Source organism: Argentina silus (genome assembly GCF_951799395.1).
Source record: "Argentina silus genome assembly, chromosome: 8".
Taxonomy (NCBI): Eukaryota; Metazoa; Chordata; class Actinopteri; order Argentiniformes; family Argentinidae; genus Argentina; species Argentina silus.
Window position 1 is genome coordinate 18,949,684 of NC_139662.1, and position 18,931 is coordinate 18,968,614.

Sequence of the window (18,931 nt, forward strand, 5' to 3'; positions counted from 1 at the left end):
TCTGGTCTTCCACAGCGCTTCCACTCAAGTAGAGGCAGAAGCGACACACTAAGCTCCTGATTTAAAACAAAATGTTGGTGGTCATGACAGAGCTGTTTTTGCTCCCCCTGGTGGACCCCATGGCCTCTCTCTTATCCAAAGCTGTGGCATCCATCTGTCTGACGTGACCTCCCCCTGTCCTCCCTCCTTATGTAGCAGGGATAGGGTGTCAGGAATCCTTCAGGCCCTGCTTCCTGCCGGTTACAATTAGCATGGCGCTACGAGCTGGAAAATGATCTGCTTTGAACCAAATAATTGTCCCCAAAGTGAAGAGAACTGGGGTGGCGGGGTATAAATAGCTGGCCAACGTGTTTCACGGTCAAATGTGTGTGCAGTTATCAGCAGACAGCGATTAGAAGAGCCTGGGAATGGAAGCAGTGTGTCGGTCTAGATAACAGGTCATCACCTGTCTCTCTCACAACCCCCTTGTGGTGTGGGTGTGGGTGTGTGTGTGTGTGTGTGTGTGTGGTTGGCTGAGATTGTCCTTTGATGTCTTTATGTGTTGCAATCACTCAGCATTATTGTGTGTGTGTGTGTGTGTGTGTGTGTGTGTGTGTGTGTCCAGACGGAGAAGGGCAGTGCCCTCCACGAAGCTGCTCTTTTCGGGAAGACTGACGTGGTGCAAAGACTCCTAAGCGCAGGTCAGACACCATTTCGTCAACGACATCTACACACACAATCTGTAAACACCTTTAAGAGAAATCTTAAGACATAGATTTTTAGCTTAGCATTCTCGTAATTCATCTTATTTTAATCTACCCTCTTCTACTGTGCTGCACTGGTCTCTCTGTTCCACCATGTCTCGTATTTCCTATACTATAATTTTCTCATATTACCGTTTATTTTCACTGTATTGTTGTATTTCCTTATATTAGCGTTTATTTTCACTGTATTGTTGTATTTCCTTATATTAGCGTTTATTTTCACTGTATTATTGTATTTTCACTGAATTGTTGTATTTTCATTGTACTGGTAAGCACCTTGTATTGCAATTTTGCACGAAAGGCCCTATAAAAATACAGTCTAATTTGATTTGGTTTGATAGTTATGTCAAACAACCCACATCTTAGAACCTCTGAAACAATGCAAATATGATATGAGCCAATCCCTGCTGCATGTATCCACTATGACGCCTCTCCTCCCCTCTCTGCTGTCCTCTCCTCCCCTCTCTGCTGTCCTCTCCTCCCCCCTCTGCTGTCCTCTCCTCCCCTCTCTGCTGTCTCCTCCCCTGTCTCCTATGATAGACATCAATGTGAACATGGTGGACTTTAAGGGCTTGACGGCGCTGGACACCGTCAGGGAGATGCCCTCTCAGAAGAGCAGGCAGATCGCAGCTCTGATCCAAGGTGAGCTCCTGTCCCACACATGGAGACCAGTGGAGAGACAGCGGATGAATAACCTGGTTTACAAACCCAGGTCGTTCCAGATCTGCATGTGCTATATTAGCTCCTGTCCCTGTTACTGTCGTTGTCATGTCAAACAAATGACACACATACCAACTATAGACCGTTGGCGACGAGGGACCAGGCTGTAGTTATTCTCATGACCAATGGCGTCCTCTCGATCCTCTCCGCAGCTCACATGGCAGGAGATCCGCCTGATTTAGCCCTGCCCCCTCCCCCTGTCCCGCCCCCTCACGAGAGTCCCTGCCCACGGAGGAAAGGTACGCGTTACACCAACACTCTCAACCTCAAGGTGACGAGAGCGATGTCTGAGAGAGTGTTTGCGATATCCAGTTAGCAGATGCAAAGTAAAATAAGAGAGTTTGAGCTTGGGTTTTTCCCTCCGTGTAGCTGACTCTGTGTCTGTGTCTGTGTCTGTGTCTGTGTCTGTGTCTGTGTCTGTGTCTGTGTCGTAGGTGAGATGGAGCAGGTGAGTGAGCTGATCTCGGGGCTGGCCCCGAGGCCTGAGGAGGAGAGCCCGTACGAGGCTCTGTTTGAGGCCACGTCCTGCCACTCGCTGGACAGCCTGGCCAGTGGGAAGTCCTCCGACAGAGACTCTGGACGACCGGACAGCGACGCCGGCAAGGTTAGCCTTTCAATCGATCAAACACCACATAAACAAATGTACCTTGACACACACACATACACTCACACACTCACACACTCACACACTCACACACTCACACACACACACACACACACACACACACACACACACAGACACAGACACACACACATCATCCACTAGGGGGCAGTGGTTCACTGCATTGTAATGGAGTGGTTATGTGGACTGAACCTCCAAATCCTCCTGTCTGAGATCTGACAGAAATAGAAGAACACCTTGTTTCTGTTTCCTCATTTTCTCTGACGCCATATCAATTTGATGTGTATCTGTCTGAGCATAACCTCTCATCTCTGATGTCCGTCTGTCTGTCCCGTGTAGAAAGACCGCCTGGGCCACCCCTCACACCCGGCCCCAGGCCACGAAGAGGAGGTGAGTTCAGAGGTGAGGATCTAGGATCATACGTCAGGTCTTCTAGAGATGCAGACAGACAAGAGGGAGGACAGGGCAGACTGCTGCACCCGGGTATCGAACCCATGATCTCTCCGAACTCAACACCTTAAATCTCCCTATAGGCTTCAAGAGATCGACACTAGTCCAATACCAGGCTCAATGCCCAATACCAAAACTAATTTGTGTTTTTTTTTTTACTGCTACCCTCCATTCCAATGTTTTCTCCATTACGATGTTGACTTGTTCTCTTCCTCTGTGGACAGTTGAATTGTTGTGATGAGTTTCTATTTAATGTGGTCAAATGTCGTCTGTGAGCAGGACAAGACTTGTCAGAGTTCTGGCTTTGTCTGGCCGGTCAGTGTTGGCAAAGAGGGGTGTTGGGAAATGTTTGTCAACCACTTAGAATGTCAGTGCTGCTGCTGCCACTCCTTTTATGACGATTCCCTCCATGTTTGAACAAAGAGAGAGAGAGAGAGAGAGAAAAACATTAGTGACTTTAGTCAAACCCTTAAATGATGTGTGTGGCCACACTATACAGGTTTATACTGTGATAGAACCCCATGTGCCCTCCACCCTCTGCCATTCTTGATGTAATCAGTTCTCTAAATGCAATCAATTTATAGTTTATTGGGCAGCCTTAGAGAGCCCTTAGCCCATAATCCCTGCTGGATGCAGGAGTTATGCACAGCAAGGGATTGTAGACAACAAAAGAGTGTTACTCAGTACCACCATGGGGGGGCAGCGTAATGTGACTGTAGTGCACTGTAACAGCGCAGGTCGCTGTAGGGTAGGACTCATCATCAGAAGCACAGCAGGACTACTGCTACACTAGCCATGTGGGTACAGAGGAGGGAGGAGTGTCGCGTTAACTCCCCTCTCTCCCCCCTCTCTCCTCTCCTCTCTCTCTCTCATTTTCCTCCCCCCTCTCTCCCCCTTCTATCTCCTATCTCCGCTTTCTACTGTCTCCTCTCTCTCTCTCCTCAATGTTCTTCCCTCTTTCCACTCCTCTCCCTCCCTCCCTCCCTCCCCCCCTCCTTTCCAGGCTCTGTACACTAATAGCAGTATTGATGAGAGGGGCGAGCCAGCGGAGGACCAGGAGGATCACACGTATGAACTGCTGACGTCCGCCCAGACCAAAGTACCCTTGTCCGCCCAGGAGCCCCCGTCCCAGAAAGGTACAGGCCCACAGTGGACATGTTAGAGAGCATTACCACATGCTCTGGATCCAAGTCAGACTTTCCAACCCCCTCGTTGGTGACTAACTACATGGTTGTTTATGTGGGAGTAAAGCTTGGTGTCCTTTAGCCTGGAGAATAAGGAACACTTGTGAGTGACCTCTCCCCCAATTCACCCACGCAGACAGGATGGACACACACACACACACACACACACACACACACACACACACACACACACACACACACACACACACACACACACACACACACACACACACACACACACACACACACACACACACACACACACACACACACACACACACACACACACCCTCACCCTCTGCCCTACTCCACCAACACTGGTCACACACACACCCCTCTGCTTTGCTAAGTGTGACCCCTCATTCCTAGCAGGATTACAGAGGGGTTAGAGGGGGGAGCAGGGATCAGTTTCCCAACCACCCCCCCCTCCCCCCCTTCCTTCCCACCACACAGCTGTGCTTCACACCCCATCATGATCAGCAGGAGAGGGGAGAGGGGAGAGGGGAGAGGCTGGGGTGTGGTTGGGTCTGATGTACTGTGCGTTTCCCTGGATGGGCCGTGGTGTATCCCAACCCTCTCTCTCCCTCTCCTCACCGCTGGCTTTTGACTGGCACTGTGTGTAATGGGATTAAAGGGGGATTTCATTAGCAGGCCATTGGGATGTCTGGCTGTTGATATAGATGTTTTAAAACGGTCCCCTCAGGGCTTTTTTTCCCTTTGTGAAATTCACAATAAATGAATGGGAAACGGCGCCATAGGAACGAACGGTTGCCGTTTGATTGCTGATGTAATCATGTTCCCTCTTATTTGGCTAAATTACTGGGAGAAAAGACGATGTCCATTCCTTAACTCGCATTCTGCGACCACAGTTAGGAGTGGAACGCGACGGAAATGTATTTTGGGATTTGGGCTGAAGGCTGCTTCATAAGCCTTGTGCATTTGTCTCAGCTTTTGTTTAGTTATTATTTTTTATTTTATTATTTTTTAGCTCCCCCCCAAAAATTATTATTCTGTCTGATCATTGTCCTTAACCCTACACTACCATATGCATAAACATTAGCTTATTATCCATCGCTGTCCTATTAAATTTGCATAATGTCACCCCTGGCTATCTTCACATATACTGACTTGAATTGACCAATCTAATTGAATGTTGTAATGATTTGACTGGCCCAGCCATGACCTGACTGTTGTCTGATGTCTCTCCTCAGATGAGAACGCCAAGTCTTCTAACAGTCTCCTACCTCAGGTATGACCTCTCCTGCTCTCCTCTCCCCTTCCCTCCCCTCCTCTCCTATCCTGCTCTCCCCTCCTTCCCCTCTCCTCTTCTGCTCTCCCTTCTCCTCTCCCCTTCCCTCTCCTCTCCCCTCCTCCCCTCCCCTCCCCTCCTTGCCCCAGGAGAAATATGACATATTGCTTCCTCCTCTCCTCTCTTCTCAGACTCAGAAATGTACAAGATGTTCTCTCCATATGTTTTCCTTTGGTCTGTGGGACAGAGAAAAGACATTGACAAAAGGGCAACAAAACCGCTCCCAGGGTCCCTCCACGCTTGGTGCTCGGCGTGTGAAATCAAACGACCAAACTACGTCAGTCCTGCTTCTCCAAACATTTATGTTCCACATGGGGCTCCTCCAGGAAGTGCAAATCTCTCTGCAAGTACTTCATCATGCCGCACGGCTCCATGACCCAGGTCCTCTGTCAACCGCTGAGTGTCTCTGTTTAGGAGCCCTCTGCAGCGGGACTCCGGGCCGGATTTACAGCCCATCCCTTGTTTCCATCCTCTCTCTCTCTCTCTCCACTCTCTATCTCTTTTAATCCCCCCCCCCCTTCCCTTTCCTGCCCATGTCTCCTCAGAAGTAAGCAGAGGTCCCAGTGAAGCTGTCCGTGCTATTTATTGTCCCATCATATCTATTTATATTACCTTTTCATTTTTATTACCCAGTTAGTGTTTTTTATTAGCCTGTCCCTCCCTCTCCTCCCATAACCTCCATCTGTTATTGTTCTGATGTTTCTGTTGGAGCTGTTGCTGTCCCTTCCTCTCTGCTGTCTCTTCCTCTCTGCTGTCCCTTCCTCTCTGCTGTCCCTTCCTCTCTGCTGTCCTCTCCTCCCTGCTGTCCCCTCCTCTCTGCTGTTCCCTCCTCTCTCTGCTGTCCCTTCCTCTCTGCTGTCCTCTCTTCTCTCCTGTCCCCTCTTCTCTGCTGTCCTCTCCTCCCTGCTGTCCTCTCCTCCCTGCTGTTGTCCCTTCCCATTTCCTCCTGTGCCCTCCTCACTGCTGTCCCCTCCTCTCTGCTTCTGTCCCATCCTCTGCTGTCCCCTCCTCTTTCCTCTCCCCTCCTGTCCCCTCCACACTCCTGACCCCTCCTCACTGCTGTCCCCTCCACACTGCTGTCCCCTCCTGTCCCCTCCTCACTGCTGTCCCCTCCACACTGCTGTCCCCTCCTGTCCCCTCCACACTGCTGTCCCCTCCACACTGCTGTCCCCCTCCACACTGCTGTCCCCTCCACACTGCTGTCCCCTCCTGTCCCCTCCTCACTGCTGTCCCCTCCTGTCCCCTCCTCACTGCTGTCCCCTCCTGTCCCCTCCTCACTGCTGTCCCCTCCTGTCCCCTCCTCACTGCTGTCCCCTCCTGTCCCCTCCTGTCCCCTCCTCACTGCTGTCCCCTCCTCACTGCTGTCCCCTCCACACTGCTGTCCCCTCCTGTCCCCTCCTCACTGCTGTCCCCTCCTCACTGCTGTCCCCTCCACACTGCTGTCCCCTCCTGTCCCCTCCTCCACACTGCTGTCCCCTCCTCCTCACTGCTGTCCCCTCCTGTCCCCTCCTCCACACTGCTGTCCCCTCCTCACTGCTGTCCCCTCCTCACTGCTGTCCCCTCCTCACTGCTGTCCCCTCCACACTGCTGTCCCCTCCTGTCCCCTCCTCCTCAGTGCTGTCCCCTCCTGTCCCCTCCACACTGCTGTCCCCTCCTCAGTGCTGTCCCCTCCACACTGCTGTCCCCTCCTCACTGCTGTCCCCTCCTGTCCCCTCCTCCTCAGTGCTGTCCCCTCCTCACTGCTGTCCCCTCCTCACTGCTGTCCCCTCCTGTCCCCTCCTCACTGCTGTCCCCTCCTGTCCCCTCCTCCTCAGTGCTGTCCCCTCCTGTCCCCTCCTCACTGCTGTCCCCTCCTCCTCAGTGCTGTCCCCTCCTGTCCCCTCCTGTCCCCTCCTCCTCAGTGCTGTCCCCTCCTGTCCCCTCCTGTCCCCTCCTCCTCAGTGCTGTCCCCTCCTGTCCCCTCCACACTGCTGTCCCCTCCTCCACACTGCTGTCCCCTCCTGGCTGTTACCTAATTAGAATCAGAATCAAAGTACTTTTATTTGGCCAAGTATATTTGCACATTCAGGAAATTGACTTGGTGAGGTTGGTGCATGGGACATAGAAAAACCAATAGCGAATATTCTAATTTAATTAGAAACAAGGTGCTCTGTGGCGTGGTCTTGTGTGCTAATCAGCCGCCATCTGACAGCCAATCCCTGTCTGGAAAGATGCTGTCTGGCCCGCGGTGCCGCTAATGGAAGACATCTGGGACGCGTTCTGCCTTTTTAATACCAGAGTGTCTGATAATAATAATAATTATCTGCTAATCGTCTGTCTGTTCATGTCCTTATGTGATTGGCTGTTAATAGTGAGAATGGGTGTGCGGGGGGAGGGGGGGGGGGGCTGGTACGGGATTGACAGCTGTCAGTGTGCCCATCATCTCTCCCCTTTCGTCTTGTCCAGCAGCGGAAGCCCACGGCTCCCAGCGACCTCCGAGCCCCAGGCCAGATGGGAGACACCTTGCAGCCCCCCGGCCCCCCTGTGCTTGGGCCTGGCCGGACGGGTCTCCGCGTCCCCGGTGGTGAGTTGAACCTCCGCATCCTCCGTCTGCTGTGGAACATGTTTGTTTGTTTGTTAGTTTGTTTGCAGGATTGTGCAGCTCAGTGTGTCTCACATGTCCTGACATCAGAGATACGGCACACGGGGACAAGGCAAAGTCATAGCGCCGTCAAAATGAACCTCACAGACTTCATTGGTTCCTGACAGTGAGATGCAGGACGTGTGAATCTGTGCCCTGGGGAAGGAGAGGGTTTGTGTGAGGAGGGAGGGAGGGAGGATGAGGAGGAGGAGGAGGAGGAGGAGGAGGAGGGAGCACAGCTGACTTGCAGAATCAGTCGTCTCCCATGTGTATCGGTGGAATGTGAGAAATACATTTGCGTTTGCCGGGGGTTGAGATTGGCTGTGTTGGATTAGTGCTGCCTGTGACTGCATGATTGACATTCCCGACGAGCCGATCAGGATTACGCTCGTTTGGAACGGGCTGATTGACATTCTTTGGCTAGTCAACTGGAGAAACTTCATTTGGTTGGCAATATGGAACTGAATTTTGCATTAGATTTCTATTCAGATGTTCCTGTCTAAGCACCCCCTACCCTAGTTAAATCTATTGAGATTTGAGTGAGATGTGACTTTTGCCTGTGATGGAGATTGGAATATATTTGATTTCTCATCCCCCGTTTTATACGGAATATGTTATCTTCCTTGCATTTATTTTAATAAGGCACGTTCTTTTGTATCAGTTAAGATACAAAACTCTCTCTCACGCTCTTTCTCCCTGTCACCCACACACAGGAATAGGACTCATTCACATACAAGCAGGACAGGCTCACACACACACACACACACACACACACACACACACACACACACACACACACAGAGAGACTGTGAAAGAGCTGTGTGCTGTTCCAGGGCTCTAATAGAAGCAGAAGTGAAGCCTGTCCTTTTCTATTACCATGTGAATGCAGCTGCCTCTCAGGGATTTGGGATTAGAGCCCTGCTCACGCCTGGTGCTCCCTGCTACTCCCACCCCCCTCCATCCTCCTCTCAACCCTCCCTTTCTCCCTGCCACTTCCACCCCCTCTCAGACCTCTCTCTCCCCTTCCCTATTCCCTGCTACCACTGCTCCCCATGGACAGCCTATCCCCACCCCCCCACTCATACCTGATTCTTCTAGCTGCTACTCCCCTCCCTCCCTCCCTCCCACCCACCTCCCCCCCTCCCACCCATCTCCCCCCCCTCCCCCGCCCCCACGACGGGTGTGTGATAACAGCGCTCGGCGTCAGACCACAGCCCCTGGGTGTGTGTCCGATGGAGACATGCCTGGTCAGCAACACCAGGGAGGGGGGATCGCCTGACACACACACACACACACACACACACACTGCGCTGCTGTCCTCAGCAAGAAACATCGAGGGACGTCCAACATAGTCCACATGCTTTGTTCAGACAGCCACTCTCAGTCAGCCATGGTGTACTGCCCTGTCCAGGAGATGTGGTTATCTTGCCAAGGGCAACACATTATCCTGTGACTATCAGTGTGTGCGTGGCCTTGGTCAGGAGTCTTCACATAATACAGGAGACAAAACATTCAACAGAGAGATGCTTTAGTGCACAGCAGTTTGTTAGCTGAAATGTAGTGTGAGGTACTGCCATGTTTGGTGGGGGGGGGGGATAGGGTCTGTTGTGGGATACTGCCATGTTTGGTGGGGGGGGGGGATAGGGTCTGCTGTGGGGTACTGCCATGTTTGGTGGGGGGGGGGATAGGGTCTGCTGTGGGGTACTGCCATGTTTGGTGGGGGGGGGATAGGGTCTGCTGTGAAGTACTGCCATGTTTGGTGGGGGGGGGATAGGGTCTGCTGTGGGGTACTGCCATGTTTGGTGGGGGGGGATAGGGTCTGCTGTGGGGTACTGTCATGTTTGGTGGGGGGGGATAGGGTCTGCTGTGGGGTACTGCCATGTTTGGTGGGGGGGATAGGGTCTGCTGTGAGGTACTGTCATGTTTGGTGGGGGGGGGATAGGGTCTGCTGTGGGGTACTGCCATGTTTGGTGGGGGGGGATAGGGTCTGCTGTGGGGTTCTCTTGGCCAAGAGGAGTGGAGTCACACACACACACGGCAGACGAGGGAATTATGTGTCAGATGTCACGCTATGGATGGTTTCTTCTGCAGGGTCCATTATAGAGCTGTCTCTTTTTCTCTATCTTGCTCGCTCTCTCTCTCTTTCTCTTTCTCGCTCTCTCTCTCTCTCACTCTGTCGCGCTCTCTCTCTCTCTCTCTCTCTCTCTCTCTCTCTCTCTCTCTCTCTCTCTCTCTCTCTCTCTCTCTCTCTCTGTCACTGACCTGTAACATCAAACAAATGATTTGTGTTCCTGCAGTTTTGTTAAAGGTCAGAATATCAATAGCTTTGCCGTTTGTATTTGATTGAATTTCTGCACCACATGACACGCAAAACGTTAAAAACGTTCTCCAATCAGAGTACAGAAAAGCGATTTCCCCCAGGCATGAGGTAAATTGACTTTGGACCGTGGACCGTGTGATATCAAACACCAGTACAGCAGTTACCGCAGAATTAACATGACATCACTTGTAAAACCTGCAGCACAGAGAGCCAAATTAAACACACACACATTATTTTCCGAGTGACCTCAACCCCCTGGTATAAAAGCTGTATCAACACCAGTACGTCTTAGGGTTACTGCCTGAAAGTGTTTCCAGCTGGACTGTTAAATGACCGTAGTGGCCGTAGTAGTCTGGGTATGGTGATTCAGGAAGGGTTAACACGGTGTGAGAGACCGTTGGAGGCATAGCGATTTTGTCATTGGGCGTTCACGCTATCCAGCTGCCAAGGACAGGGTGGGCGTTTGGCTGCGGCCTCTCCCATATGTACACACACACACACACACACACACACACACACACACACACATATACACACACACACACACACACACACACACACACACACACACACACACACATCCAAATAGTCCTAAGCAGCTGAGCATGATGGGCAGACAGGGCGTTCATTGCAAATGGCCTCTAAACGGAGCCCGGTGGACCGGCTCTGGCTGAGCTGGATTTATCAGCAAGCTGACAGGGTGGAGCCACCATTTCTCCCCTACAGATATATACATCTCTAACAAACCACGATTTAGTCTTTTAATGTTTCAGTTTGTAAGCTGTCTTGAGTGACAAACCCACACCACAGTGTGTGTGTGTGTGTGTGTGTGTGTGTGTGTGTGTAGTATAGTTCAGTGGTCTGTAGAGTGATAAGTGTGGCTCTAGTCTGTGTTGGGCTGTCCTCTGAAGGACAAACTAAAACTGCCCCACCGGGTGTCACTCGCTCGTCTGGCTGAGACGTCACTGCCCTAGTTTTCTTGTCACCAAACACCCTGACCCTCTCAGTACCCTGGCAATTAGAGACACACACACACACACACACCTCTCCTCAACTTCACACACACACACACACACACACACACACACACACACACCCCTCCTCAACTTCACACACACACACACCCCTCCTCAACTTCACACACACACACACACACACACACACACACACACACCCCTCCTCAACTTCACACACACACACACCCCTCCTCAACTTCACACACACACACACACACACACACACACACACACACACACCCCTCCTCTACTTCACACACACACACACACACACACACACACTCGCCGTGTGTCAGAAGCCTAATTACCAGGATTGTGGCTCAGAGTCAGACTGTTGAGTGGATGGAGTGATCCCAGTTTCCCTCCCTCCCGAGCCTGCCGTCAGCGGCCAGTCAGAGGCCAGGCGGAGAGCTCTGGATCACACCACTTCCACTCACAGCTCCGGCACAGGGGAAGAGGAAGCAAGCTGAGAGGGACAGAAGGGGTGGCATTTCCAAGTTTTTCTCGGTTTTTCTTTTTCTTCTCTCTCATCTCATCCTGCCTGTGGTGGATTTGATGACAGAACGGAGGCTTGGGTGGCGGTACATGTAGCTCCTCAGAGTGGGTGGAGGGAATAAGAGGGCCTGTTGTGTGAGGGGTAAATCGGATTGTGCTCAACTGCATCAGCTGGTCAGACTCTGGAAGCGGGGATTGTTTTCAGAGCTCTAGGGCCGACAAAGTAAGTTTTTGTTCTCATATTTGACTGTCAGTGTGCCTGTATGCTTTTCCCTGTAGTGTGTGTCTGTATGTGTGTCTGTATGTGTGTCTGTGTGTCTGTGTGTGTGTGTGTCTGTGTGTGTGTGTGTGTGTGTGTGTGTGTGTGTGTGTGTGTGTGTGTGTGTGTGTGTGTGCGCATGTGTGTGTGTCTGTGTCTGTGTCTGTGTTTGTGTTGTTTGAAGTTGAGGAGGGGGATGTGAATGTGACTGTGTGTGTGCGTGTACATTGTTTTGCCCTTGCTCATATCCTGTTTCACCTCTCATTTGTTCCTGCAGGGAATCCTCAGTGCTCTGGCATGTGTTTGGAACCTGACCCACTGGGTCGCTGCCGGGAAATGAGACAGAGACAGAGAGAGAGAGAGAGAGAGAGAGAGAGAAAGAGAAAGATGGGGAGAGCAATGTAACTACAAGCAGAAAGATAGTTGTCAAACGGCTGCAAGCCGGGGTTGGAATTCTAAAACTCTCCATTGCTTTGGACAGCCTAGGTCCGCCTCTCCCTCTCTCTCTCTCTCTCCCTCTGCCCTGAAGAAAACAATCACAGATCTGTTTCAGGGGCTGTGTGGGCGGTTTCTTATTAGCCCTGCTGGGGTAGATATCTCCCCTCAGTCTCAGTCCGGCCCCTTGCTTTGACACGCTACTGCCCTGCTCACTCTCCCTCTCTCCCCTCTTGACTCTGCAGATAACTCTCTGCTTGGCCAGGACCTGGGCGCCGGTGTCCCTGAGGTGTTCACAGGCCTCCTGCACGGATCCTCGCCCGTCTTCGACAGTCGGGAGGACCCCTTCAGGCTGCCCGGTGCAGCGCCGCCCAGCCAAGGCCCGGAGCCAGCGCTTCCGACCAAAACAACAACAACAACAACAACAACAGCAAAAACAACAACAAAAGACGCATCGCCTCCTCGTCCTCCGCCCAACATGGCCGCCATCCTAACAGACTGTGACCCCAAAGCCATTTACGCCACCGTGAGCAAGGGCGAGCCCAGGGACCCGTCTGGCGCCGTGCCCATTGGCCGGATGCGGCCCCCGGGGGACCTGAAGCTGGCTCGCAGCCTCTCCAAGTCGGACTCGGACCTGCTGGTGTCGCCGCCCAGCGAGGAAGAGGGCGGCCTGGGCAGCCGCAGCGAGTCCGTGTCCAACTGCAGCATGGGGAAGAAGAGGCTGGAGAAGTCGCCGTCGTTCGCCTCAGAATGGGACGAGGTAAGAGTCTTGTTGTCATGTCAACGGGTCGTAATACGGTCACTGTTCATACACTCAAACTAAACAAATCCATCTAGAGAAACACCTCATAGGCCAGACATTAGGGCTGACTACAGAACAGTTGTGTGGTGAAGCAAGGCACTTTACATCTGGCATTAAAATGTGTCCCGTGTCCAGATACTGTCCGCATTCTGATTGCGTCCATATGAAAAGACAGGTGTAAATGGAAGAAGACACGTTGGTGAAACTGTAGACCTCTACAAACCAACTATAGACCTCTACAAACCAACTATAGACCTCTATAAACCAACTATAGACCTCTACAAACCAACTATAGACCTCTACAAACTAACTATAGACCTCTATAAGCCAACTATAGACCTCTATAAACCAACTATAGAACTCTATAAACTAACTATAGACCTCTATAAGCCAACTATAGAACTCTATAAACCAACTGTAGACCTCTTTAGAATAATGGAGGATAGAGGAGGGGAAGGAGGAGACGATATTAGGGATGAGCAGAATGAAGTCCACCACCGTTACCTACCTTTTTAGCATTTGCGTTTGCTCAAAGTTGCAAGTCATGAATATCTGCCTTTTATTTTCTACTTGAAATCTGTGTATTGTATTACCCTGCTGAAATTGGAAACCAGCCTCATATTGCAGTATTTTAAAGTGCAGTATTTTAAAGTATTTTCATCATCCTGTCACTATGTGTTATCATAAAGGATATTCTTGACTTGACACAGTATGTGTACCATATTCACCAGTCAGCAGTCAAATACCCTGTCTGACAGGGCGACAGAGAGTTGGGCAGAGATGAAGAGAGAGAGAGATTAGAAGAAACAAAAAGAAAATGGGGAGCAAAAAGTGAGGAGCGGAAAAAGTAACGGGAGAGACGAAAGGATTGAAAGTGAGACGAGGATGAGAGCGTCTGAGCCGCAGTTCAATCCTCCCTCCAGGACCTGCCGCCTCAGGTTGCCACGGCTTTAGACTCCAACCTGAGCCCCCCAGGAGATTGGCAGGCAGGCAGACACACACACACACATGCACGCACACGCATACACCACACACACGCATACACATACACACCACACACACACACTTTCCATTCAGTAGTCAAATATAGAGCCATTTGGAATAATTGCTCTCCTCAGAATGTGCTCAACAGCACCAATTCAGCATTTTCAGATGACAATCTCTGGTCTGTTAAATACACTAACCATTGTTCTTTGCTAGCCTTGCAAATCTCTTTGGGGTCTGTGGAGGGACAGATAAAGGCTAAGTATGTTACTTTGTCTAAACAAAATTAAGTCCTTCAAATGTTTTTGGGTGTTATGTTGTTTTAGCAACCAGGGTCTTTCCTGTAACCTGGCTGGGTGTAATACTGTAGCTCCACAAGGCTCACATCGCTTGTTCTGTAGACCGTGTCTGTGGCAGAGTCATTCCATGCATTTGTGATGCCAGGCAGCCAGGGCCAACATCAAGGGCTCCAATAGCAGGCTCTCCGCAGAGAGAAGATCCCGTGGCTAGGTGGTGTACCTTTACATGACCCCATCGGAACAGCTGCTGTGATTCGTGATAATAGCAGAGATGGGGTCGATATCACGGCTCGCCTTCCCCGTGGTTAGTTTGCAGGTGGCCCAGTGTGACCCTGTCTGCCTCACCTTGACCGTCCTACCCAGCAGTCTGCGTCTGAGTGACCCTTCCAATGATCCCCTGGAGGGGGGAAGGAAAAGCAGGATAGAATGGTGCTGTTGGTTCCATCCCCCAAAATAATAGGAATAATAAATGTGACCTCAATCAACCTCACTGCGTGTTGACGTAGACGGTCCTTCCGTCTCCCTCTCCGACTGTGAGGGGTAATTAAGGCCAGTCAAGACGAGGGCCATCATAATAATAATTGCGCCCACAGTTGTGAGAAGTAATAAAAAGGTTTGGATGAGTCAGTCATCGGCGGTGGCAGCCTGTAGCGGTGGTGATCGTTGTCGAGAGGAGGATGGGGGACGGGGTGACAGCACTCAAGGAACTGAATTGCTGATCATTATCTCAATGGAAGGCCTCCCCTCCGTCCTCCCCTCCGTCCTCCCCTCCCGCCTCGACACGCTCACCTATTTGACGGCCTTCATCTTGACTGGCTGTAATTACCCCTAACAGTTTGAGAGGGTGATGGAAGGCCAAGTGAACAGAAAAAGGGCATCTGTGTCAACATGCAGTAAGCATTGCTATCAGCGATCGCTTAAGTGGTAGATCAACTTTTGGAGAGAGAAAAAAAAAAAAAGCCACTGGAAGAACTTCTTCCATGCGATGTCTGCCTTCGCGGTTGTTGACGAGGTTGATCAGAGTTCGCCCTTTTGAAACAGATGTGGTGTTTTTCAAATATGCATTCACTGAAGGTGAAGACGGAAGAAGAGTAGCGTGCCCAGGACTCTCAGTGATTCTCCATGTAAACAACCATTAGCATACAGGAATTAAGCTGGTCCCATTACCTCAAAGCCCTAAGTCAAACCAGTCAGTGTTTGCAGTCAGGCCCAAGTGGATAATGGGGTCACCAGACTGGAACGTGCGTGATGGAATCTTTAATTACCTCCTGAAAACTTTTTCGGCACTAGACTCACCGCTTTATGGCCTCCTGGTGGTCGCCACGGCGATGAGCGCGACTTTGATTAACACCCTCACCTCGTGAAACTGTGGACACCAGGAGATGTGCCCTTTTGGAAGAGAGGCTGGCTCTGGATTAAGTGATAATGAAGCTGTCTGGTTTGCAGGGGGCAGCACAGCTCAGGACACGACTGCAGCTCGAGTCCTGCTGCACAGCCCTGCTGCTCCTGGGCTGCCCTGCCTCTACAGTTGGCTACGCATGCAGATCATCCGGAATGACTGAACGTAATAATACGTTTTGGGATACATTTGCGTAATGTAAGGGTTGTTAGACTGTGCGGGGTAAAGCTGAAGGTTCTTCCCCTCTTTGGGACTAGGGTTCCCTTGCCGGTGGCATAGTGTGACTGTTTGTGGGGATCTAAAGCAGGCAAAATGAGGTGTTCTTTCAGGCATTGGCCTGGTCTGTTTTATGTTATTTTACCTTGTTATTTTGTGTCTATGTGTCTGTGTGTGTGCCTGTGTGTGCCTTTGTGTCTGTGCGTGGGTGTCTGTGTCTGTCTGTGTGTGTGTGTGTGTGTGTGTGTGTGTGTCGGTGTGTGTGTATGTGTGTGTGTGTGCGTGCGTGCGTGCGTGTGCGTGTGTGTACGTGCATGTGTGTCTCAGTCTGCTGGACAGATACTGTAGCATCTCTCACTGCGGTGTAGCAGCCTGAGGAGCTGCCGCGCTCACATGTTGTCAGTTTGCTCAACAGCGCGCTGGAGGTGAATGTTAATGCCCTCACTCTGAGCTGCGGTGTTCGCGATAACAGTCACGACTCGTTTCCTGGCAGGGCATGGATTAGTATGATACTCGTACACATCCATCATTTGTTTGTGTGTTTTGCCGGAGTGCAGCATGCGTTAGCTTCTGTGGCGGTTTCTGTTTTTTTAGTTCCTTTTTTGTGCATTTTTTATGGCCGTCTCCTCATGATTATGGCGAGGCCTTTTAAGTGTGTTTAATAGTTAATGTATTTTCTTGCATTTGGGGTGGATGGAGTGAAACCATTAGGACTGTTTATAGTCACATTCAGGGTTGTCCTGATTTCACCCTGACACATTACCCAATTAGGACAGTTATGTGGGGCCACTTTTTGGCTTGACTTTTTATATGAAAACTCCGAAGGGACTCTGCAGCCTGGAACCACTGGGTTGGGCTAAATCACACTCTTTAGCCTGGAAGCACTGGGCTGGGCCAAATCACAGGAGGTACTGAGCTTCTCTCCTCATTCTCTTTTCAAGGAATACTTTCATTTGGAAAGTTCCATGGAATTGAAGGAAAGTGCATCGCTAATGAGCGCAGCAAGGAGGAATTTTAGCAAAAGTTGGGTCGTTTTATGACAGAGTTCTCCATGCCCTTATATAAGTCTTATAAGTCTACGGATATCCTCTGAAATTAGGGCACTTTTTCAAGCGTAGCCTTTCCCCTTCCTTCTCTTCTGCTTGATCCCTCCCTCCCTCTCTTGTCTCTCTCTCTCTCTCTGCTCTCTCTCTCTGCTCTCTCTCTGCTCTCTCTCTCTCTCTCTCTCTCTCTCTCTCTCTCTCTCTCTCTCTCTGTACCATTGCTATGAGACGCGGGACGGGTACTGGGCGGCCATCTTGCTGGTCATGGCTGGCTGCCCTGGAACACTCTACTGAGCTGTGTGACAGCGTGTGGGCGAGGGGTCCCAGGACTCTTTCATTGTGTGTCTGGGTCTGCTAACTCTTCCTGTTCTCACACTCCCTCTTCACACACACACGCGCGCACACACACACACACACACACACACACACACAGGCACAGATAGCCTGCCTCTAGTTTCAAGGAGATTTGACTTGCATGAGGTCTTGGCCTATGCGCTGCATTTAAGAGTGTGTGTGGGGGTGGGTGTGTGTGAGTGCTGTGTGCTTGTCTGTGTGTGTGTGTGTGTGTGTTGTGTGCTTGCCTGTGGGGGTGCGTGCGTGCGTGCGTTGTGTGTGTGTGTGTATGTGTGCGCACTTGTGTTAAAGCGCATGCTAATGCAGGTTCGTCTCGGTCCTGGGATCAGACTGAACATGACAATCCAGGGGGCACATTGTGTGGGCCAGCAAATGTAGCTCCACAGATGGGAGGGGTGAGAGAGAGAGAGAGAGAGAAAGAAAGAGAGAGAGAGAGAGAAAGAGAGACGTATTGACAGAGACAGAGAGAAAGATCAGTCATCTCCAGCCCACTTTACTTTACCTCATTTTCCTGTCCGGCTCCCCGCGGATCCAGTGGCCAGTATGAAACCAGCCTTTGTGAGTATCCATTCTCTTACACAGTGCAGCTGACCAGGGGTCTTTCAAACTACCTGCGGTGAATGGGAGAAGGAAATGAATTGATGCTGTGGAGCTCTTCCTTGATTATGGGAGCAGGATATTTTTGGTGTAGTTTGTCCATCCACTGGACATGCCTCTTTACTCTCTTTTACCCTCTTGTGAACAGGGGAGGCTGACAGAGGTAGAAATCGGAGGACGGGCTCATTGTAATGCACGGAATGGGATGAGGAATGGTAGAAAAATCAAACGTGTCATCAAGCTCCTGTGTGATCCTCCGATTTCTGCGTCCACCAGCCTCCCCCTGTGTTGAATGAGGACTAGGATAATCAGGAATAAGGAAGAGCTCCACAACTCATTTCCTCCCCCCATTCACAGCAGGTAGAGAGACTAGAATAGGCTGATCGTCTGTGTCTTTATGAACTCCACAGGCTGGGCTTTGAGTACATCAGGCTTCCTTTCCATCTTCATTCTGCATCTTTTAGCTTGTCTGGAGGCTCTGTCTGGAGGCTCTGTTTGGAGGCTCTGTTTGTTTGGAGGCTCTGTTTGGAGGCTCTGTTTGTCTGGAGGCTCTGTTTGGAGGCTCTGTTTGGAGGCTCTGTTTGGAGGCTCTGTTTGTTTGGAGGCTCTGTTTGGAGGCTCTGTTTGTCTGGAGGCTCTGTTTGGAGGCTCTGTTTGGAGAGAGTTAAGCTATTCTTTTTAGCTGGCTCTGAGGAGAAAGCTAGTTGGGACAAGAGTGCTTAATTCCTCTGAATTTGACCGGCTGGGATCAAACCAAACTCTGTGGGGTGACATCACTCTGTACTCTAATCCCTAATCGAGAACACAGAGGAGAGATACCCTGGACCCTGAAAGACCCTCCCCATCCCCCATCCCCCATCCCCCCCACCCCCAGTTTTTGTCAACATGTGCTCTACTATCTTCCCACAGACATCACCTCATTCCTGGGTGACAGAGTGAGGGATATAGCACTCTGCTGTTCATGTTTCAGCTCAGACTGTCGTGTCTGGGGGATTTTCTTCTTTACGCTCGGTGGATGGATTCCATTGTCTTTGGCAGGGGGAGGGTTCTACAGAGGAGCTTCA

General features: G+C 50.9%; 1 protein-coding gene across 1 annotated transcript in view; it reads left to right on the plus strand.

The window, feature by feature from the left end:
- Nucleotides 1-18,931, plus strand: part of LOC310808056 (ankyrin repeat and SAM domain-containing protein 1A) — a gene marked incomplete at its 3' end in the record, with an annotated part of 59,785 nt that overhangs the window by 22,381 nt on the left and 18,473 nt on the right. The window contains exons 6-14 of the mRNA XM_083674757.1: nt 605-680; nt 1,284-1,385; nt 1,616-1,702; nt 1,898-2,067; nt 2,425-2,487; nt 3,539-3,671; nt 4,931-4,968; nt 7,474-7,591; nt 12,419-12,933. Coding sequence (XP_083530883.1) covers nt 605-680; nt 1,284-1,385; nt 1,616-1,702; nt 1,898-2,067; nt 2,425-2,487; nt 3,539-3,671; nt 4,931-4,968; nt 7,474-7,591; nt 12,419-12,933 — 1,302 coding nt within the window. The remainder of the gene's footprint in view (nt 1-604; nt 681-1,283; nt 1,386-1,615; nt 1,703-1,897; nt 2,068-2,424; nt 2,488-3,538; nt 3,672-4,930; nt 4,969-7,473; nt 7,592-12,418; nt 12,934-18,931) is intronic.